The sequence below is a fragment of the Silurus aristotelis genome (genome assembly GCF_946808225.1).
Source record: "Silurus aristotelis genome assembly, chromosome: 20".
Lineage (NCBI taxonomy): Eukaryota > Metazoa > Chordata > Actinopteri > Siluriformes > Siluridae > Silurus > Silurus aristotelis.
In genome coordinates this window covers 302,750-309,781 of record NC_139593.1, presented here as the reverse complement: position 1 = coordinate 309,781, position 7,032 = coordinate 302,750, and the positions used below count along the sequence as shown (strand labels likewise).

The window sequence follows — 7,032 nt, the reverse complement described above, 5'->3', positions numbered from 1 at the left end:
CCTAACCCTATCCTTAACCCTAACCCTAACCCTATCCTTAACCCTAACCCTATTCCTAACCCTAACCCTAGCCCTTTCCTTAACCCTATCCTTAACCCTAACCCCAACCCTAACCCTAAGGTGTTAGGGTTGAAGATAGGATTAGGGATAGGGTTAGGGTTAAGGATAGGTTTAGGGATAGGGTTAGGTTTAAGGATAGGGTTAGGGTTAAGGATAGGGTTAGGGTTAGAGTCAGGGTTAACCCTAACCCTAATCCTATCTCTATCCTTAGCCATAGCCCTATCCTTAACCCTAACCCTATCAATATCTTTAACCCTATGCTAAACCCTTACACTATCCTTAGGATTAAGGGGTTAATCATAACCCCTTAATCCTTCCCAAAAAGGATAACTCCTCCCAATAGTTCTGAATGAATTCTTTATGTTCTCATTTATTTCATCCCCCAACTATACCCACATTACACTTTTTTATCATTCTCCCCATTGTTCTTGGGTAAGTGGTTCCTTCCTGGTCCTTGAGACAACGTGCTGATTCCAGTGAACCTCCAATGACACGGGGAGTTTAGTCATCTTTGAGTCGGGGGAGCGTTTTGGCCCTGAGGACTCAAGGTTTAACTAGAAGTTTACTTTTATAATTCATTTGCTATCTGAGGGGCCAGTCCCAGAATGTGTGTAGGCACAAAGTCTTGTCCCGGAGTCCTGACAGCACTTACTTTATTCTAAAAAAATTTAATGAAATGTTTGTGCCGCCCCTGATGACTCATGGATTCCTTTCAGTGGAAAAACTCTGAATGCAGTGGGGTGTTTACAAAGAGCTCCACTTGACTACACACCTGCATCTCTGTTCCAGCTAGACACACAATAAGTGTGTGTGTGTGTGTGTGTGTGTGTGTGTGTGTGTGTGTGTGTGTGTGTGTGTGTGTGTGTGTGTCAGGTTGATAAATGAGGGGCCGTGAGGGTTGCAGTGTGTGTGATGCTGCTCCCTGAGTTGACATCATTCTCCTGAGTGTTTGTGAAAGGTTATTAAAAAACTTTAATCATGAGTACACTGTTTCTATCTCTCTCTAGCTGTCTCTCCCTACCTGTCTCTATTTACCTGTCTCTCTCCCATCTCACTTTACCTGTCTCTCTTTACCTGTCTTTCTCCCATCTTACTCTACCTGTCTTACTTTACCTGTCTCACTCTACCTGTCTCTCTCTACCTGTCTCTGTACAGTCTCTCTTTACCTGTCTCTCTCAACCTGTCTCTCTCCCCTGTCTCACTCTACCTGTCTCTCTCTCCCCTGTCTCACTCTACCTGTCTCTCTCTACCTGTCTTTCTCAACCTGTCTCTCTCCTCTGTCTCTCTCCCATCTCACTCTACCTCTCTCTTTACCTGTCTCTCTCTACCTGTCTCTTATTACCTGTCTCCCTCCCCTGTCTCACTCTACCTGCCTCTCTCCCCTGTCTCTCTCCCATCTCATTCTACCTGTCTCTGTCTACCTGTCTCTCTTCTGCTGTCTCACTTGACCTGTCTCTCTACCCTATCTCTCTGTACCCCACTCTACCTGTCTCTCTCTTCTGCTGTCTCACTCTACCTGTCTCTCTCTTCTGCTGTCTCACTCGACCTGTCTCTCTCTAACCGTTTCTCTCTCGACCTGTCTCTCTCCCCTATCTCTCTCTACCTGTCTCTCTACATGTCTCACTCAACCTGTCTTTCTCTACCATTCCACTCTACATGTCTCTCTCTACCAGTCGCTCTCTACCTGTCTCACTTAACCTGTCTCTCTCTACCCATCACTCTCTCCCTGTCTCACTCTACCTGTCTCTCTCTATCCGTCTCTCTCCCCTGTCTCACGCTACCTATCTCTCTACTTGTCTCACACTCTTTCATTGCAGTTCAGTCTTTCTCCCTCTCTCTCTCTCTCTCTCTCTCTCTCTCTGAGAATTTCTCATTTCTTTCTTACTGACATTAACACAGATGTGACATTGTGTGATATTGTAAAGGGAACTGTATTTAAGCATGTGTGTGTGTGTGTGTGTGTGTGTGTGTGTGTGTGAGAGAGAGAGAGAGAGAGAGAGAGAGATGAGATAAGAGATTCTAAGTTATTATCTTTATTCCTCTGATTTTTTCGAAAACAAAAGAAAAAGTCAGACCCCTCCTCCAAAACCCTGGTCTCCTCCAAAACCCTGCCATCCTCCTCCTCCTCCTCCTCCTCCTGAGGTCACATGACGCTTTCCTGCGCCGTTCTTTCCTCAGTATAGTGCTGCAGGAGAGAAATCATCGCGCGCTGATACCGAGAGCGCTATGGACGGTGCGCGCGAGCTGCCGGGGGTTCCGTGACATGCTCGCGAGCGCGGTGTGGAGGATGCCGGTGTTGGGCTTCAGCATGCTAACGGTGCTGCTCTGTCTGCGGGAGGGTGAGTAACACACACACACTCACACACACACACACACACACACACACACACACACACACACACACACACACACACACACACACACACACACACACACAAACGCGGCTCATTAAAAGACCTGTTACACTTGCTCACGCGACGGAGATCAAAGTGGAACACGCCGGGAAGCGTTAGAGCGCGCGGGGGGACAGTCTGTCTCTCTCTCTCTCTCTCTCTCTCTCTCTCTCTCTCTCTCTCTCTCTCTCTCTCTCTCTCTCTCTCTATTAATAATAATAATGACAGTTTATTTTTATCACTTTATTAATAAAAATACAATTCGCGTGTGAATAATATATTATTCTAATTAATAACAATAATAATAAATAATAATAATATTAATAATAATAATGGTTTTGCTCCCTCTCTCTCTCTCTTTTTCCCTCTCTCTCTCTCTCTCTCTCTCTCTCTCTCTCTCTCTCTCTCTCTCTCTCTCTCTCTCTCTCTCTCTCACACACACACACACACACACACACACACACACACACACACATTTGCACTCTTCATAATAATTCATTATAAATATATTAAGGGATGAAGATAAACTGAACGCACGAGCTAATTTACTAAAGAATAACAATTCGAATAAAATCTGGTTGGATTAGATGAAGCTGACTGTGTATGTGTGTGTGTGTATGTGTGTGTGTGTGTGTGTGTGTGTGTGTGTGTGTGTGTGTATGTGTGTGTGTGTGTGTGTGTGTGTGTGTGTTCTAAACCACATACAGGGCTGTAAAATGAAACTCATTACATGTTAAATGTGATCGTTATGGCAGTGTGCTGATTAACTGCGTCACGTGACTCATAAACATTTACGGCTTTATAAGTCAGAATGGTGTGTGTGTGTATGTGTGTGTGTGTGTGTGTGTGTGTGTGTGTGTGTGTGTGTGTGTGTGTGTGTGTGTGTATGTGTGTGTGTGTGTGTGTGTGTGTGTGTTCTAAACCACATACAGGGCTGTAAAATGAAACTCATTACATGTTAAATGTGATCGTTATGGCAGTGTGCTGATTAACTGCGTCACGTGACTCATAAACATTTACGGCTTTATAAGTCAGAATGGTGTGTGTGTGTATGTGTGTGTGTGTGTGTGTGTGTGTGTGCGCGCGGGGTGAAACAGGAAGCGGCTCGTGAGCACGAGAAACCTCCCGAATTAATCATCTTCATTAATCCCTCACTTACTCATCAATTCTTTCTTTCTTTCTTTCTTTCTTTCTTTCTTTCTTTCTTTCTTTCTTTCTTTCTTTCTTTCTTTCTTTCTTTCTCTTTCTCTCTCTCTCTTTTCTTTCTTCCTTCCGTCCCTTCTTCCTTCCGCCTCCCCTAACCCTAACCCCAGACTCTTTCTTTAAAATGTTCATCTGGAAGCCATTAGTTTTAAACAAATGTATACAGTGTAGATTCGGGACAAAGCTGTCATGATGATGATGAAGATGATGATGATACAGTGGCTCAAGGGCCCAGTCCCATTGTTAACGAGAACTGATATGTATTTGTGTATATAATGTATATACTGTGTGTGTGTGTGTGTGTGTGTGTGTGTGTGTGTGTGTGTGTGTGTGTGTGTGTGTAAGATGAAGCGAATGATTCTTGTGCACATAATAAGACCACAGTATTATATTATATTATATTATATTTTATTATATTATATTATATTATATTATATTATATTATATTATATTATATTATATTTTATTATATTATATTATATTATATTATATTATATTATATTATATTATATTATATTATATTATATTATATTATATTTTATTATATTATATTATATTATATTATATTATATTATATTATATTATATTATATTTTATTATATTATATTATATTATATTATATTATATTATATTTTATTATATTATATTATATTATATTATATTATATTATATTATATTATATTATATTATATTATATTTTCTTCAGAATCAGAAAGAGCTTTATTGTCAAGTATGTTTGCACTTACAAAAAAATTTGTTTTGGTGACAGAATCTTCCATTTGACATGCAAATAAAAAAGCAAAATTAATATAAAAAACACAAAATATAAAGTTATTGCACGTTTTTTTTATAAAGAAATGAAAGAGTATTAGATTATAAAAGTGTTATTGCACTTATGTTTTATTTTATTGCACATTTTGGGCCGAGAGTTTATTACATTATATATTATATGATATGATATTATATTCCAATTATTATATTTTGTAGTAAATCATCTGATAATAATTTTATGATTTTAATAAATAAAATATTTTGTAAAATGTAGAATCTCTCTCTCTCTCTCTCTCTCTCTCTCTCTCTCTCTCTCTCTCTCTCTCTCTCTCTCTCTCTCTCTCTCTCTTTTTGCTATATTTATTTGTAGAAGCTGCTGTTATAGACAGTGAAGCATTCACATGTACAGTATTTAATATTCATGTGCACAGTATTTTGTTATTATTTAGGTGTACAGTATTTATTATTCACGTGTACAGTATTTATTATTTTGTGGTTAAATCTCTGCGCTGGCTCGGCGTTCTCTCTGTGTGCTGCTTACCGCTGGGCTGTAACTCACCTCCTCTCCCCTTCTACTGCATTACACCGTCTCTACTGCCTGTGTGTACGTCTGTGTTAGGGCTTGTGTGTACTGTACTGTGTAGTTGTATGTTTGTGGAGCACCTGGAGTTTGGTTTTACTGTGTGCTTTAGAAACTGTACATGGCTGACATGACACCACACCACACACACACACACACACACACACACACACACACACACACACACACACACACACACACACACACACACACACACACACACACACACACACAAACACACAAATACTAATAATAACAACGAACATTATTTAATTGAAGCATAATTTAAATGTGTGCGTGCGTGTGTGTGTGTGTGTAAGTGTGTGTGTGTGTGTGTGTGAGTGTAAAAGAGAGAGCGAGAGAGAGAGAGAGAGCGAGAGAGAGAGAGAGAGCGAGAGAGAGAGACAATAAAGGTCTGAAAATGTGTGTGAGTGTGTGTTCTACATCAATGCAGTGAGTGTGTGAGACTTTACATGGTGTTTATGAGGCTGTTGTGTATTTGTGTTTGAGTTCTCACATTTTACACAAACATAATGAAATGCATTTTATTTATTTATATTTACACACACACACACACACACACACACACACACACACACACACACACACACACACACACACACATGCAGAATGTATTCAGACTCTTTTCAATGCTATGTTGCAGTCTGATACTACAATCATTCACATAGATTTATTTCTCATGAATCTACACCCCATAATGACAAGGTGAAAACACCATTCAAGAAATACTCTGCCATTCTTCAGGGCAAATCCTTATTGGCCCAGTCCGAGGTCCTGAGTGCTGAGGAACAGGTTTTTATTGAGGAGATCCCTGTGCATTGCCTCAGCCCTGACCACTCTCCCAGCACCTGCTACAGAAACACATCCCTATAGCATGATGCTGCCTCCACCATGTTTCACTGGTGGAATGGTTTGGGGCAAATGATGAGCAGTGCCTGGTTTCCTCCACATTTAGAATTAAGGTCAAGCAGTTCAATCTTGCTTTTATCAGAGCAGAGAATCTTGTTTCACACAGTCTGAGAGTCCTTCTGTTGCCTGTTGGCAAACCTTACCATCAATGTACCATCAAGCCCAGATTGGTGGAGGGCTGCAGTAATGGTTGTTCTTCTGGAACTTTGTCCATCTCCACACAGGATCTCTGGAGCTCAGTCAGAGTGGCCATCAAGTTCTTGGTCTCCTCTCTTACCAATGTCCTTCTCTCCAAATTGCTCAGTTTGGATGGGACAACAGCTCTTGGAAAAGTCCTAGTTGTGCCACACGTTTTCCATTTGAGAATAAAAGAACAGAATCTTTTTTGTAGCCTTCTCCAGACCCGTGCAAACAAATTCCTGTCTCTGAGCTCTGCAGCAGTTCTTTTGACCTCATATTTCAGTTTTTTAATTTAAGAAAATTCTAGAATTCTGTTTTTATCTTCACTCTTTGAGTGTAGATTTATGAGAAAAAAAATCAATCAGAATAATTGTAGTATCAGACTGTAACATAACAACATGGAAAAAGTGAAGGGTCTGAATACTTTCTGAATGCACTGTATATATATATATATATATTAGGGCTGTAACGGTACGCAACATTCACTGTTTGGTCTGTATCTAGGTTTTTAAGTCATGGAAATGCAAAACATAAAATGTTTTTTTTTTTTTAACACTGTTTATTATTATTTACATTAGTGAACATTAACAGTTTACTTTTCTAAAACAAATTTAAATAAAATGCCTCTTGGTTAAATACTATATAAAATATTTTTTTACAAATAAAATAGAACAAATTTAGTTAATGCAATACACATTATTATTATTATTATTATTATTATTATTATTATTATTATTATTATTATTATTTATTACATAGAGTAATCAATTAAATTGGCACAAATTAAAATACAATTAAAATAAATAATAGAAAACTTTAATTAAATAGTTAAGAAATGCAAAATAAAAAGTGTTTGAAATTTTTAAAGCAATTTCAAATAAAATACTTGTTTTTTTTAAATAATATATAAAATAA

At 38.6% G+C, this 7,032-nt stretch overlaps 1 protein-coding gene across 1 annotated transcript in view; it reads left to right on the top strand.

The window, feature by feature from the left end:
• The first annotated feature begins 2,223 nt into the window (after positions 1 to 2,223).
• Positions 2,224 to 7,032, top strand: part of LOC310715351 (ly6/PLAUR domain-containing protein 1) — an 11,259-nt gene continuing 6,450 nt past the window's right edge. The window contains exon 1 of the mRNA XM_083521727.1: positions 2,224 to 2,399. Coding sequence (XP_083377853.1) covers positions 2,324 to 2,399 — 76 coding nt within the window. The 5' untranslated portion in view covers positions 2,224 to 2,323. The remainder of the gene's footprint in view (positions 2,400 to 7,032) is intronic.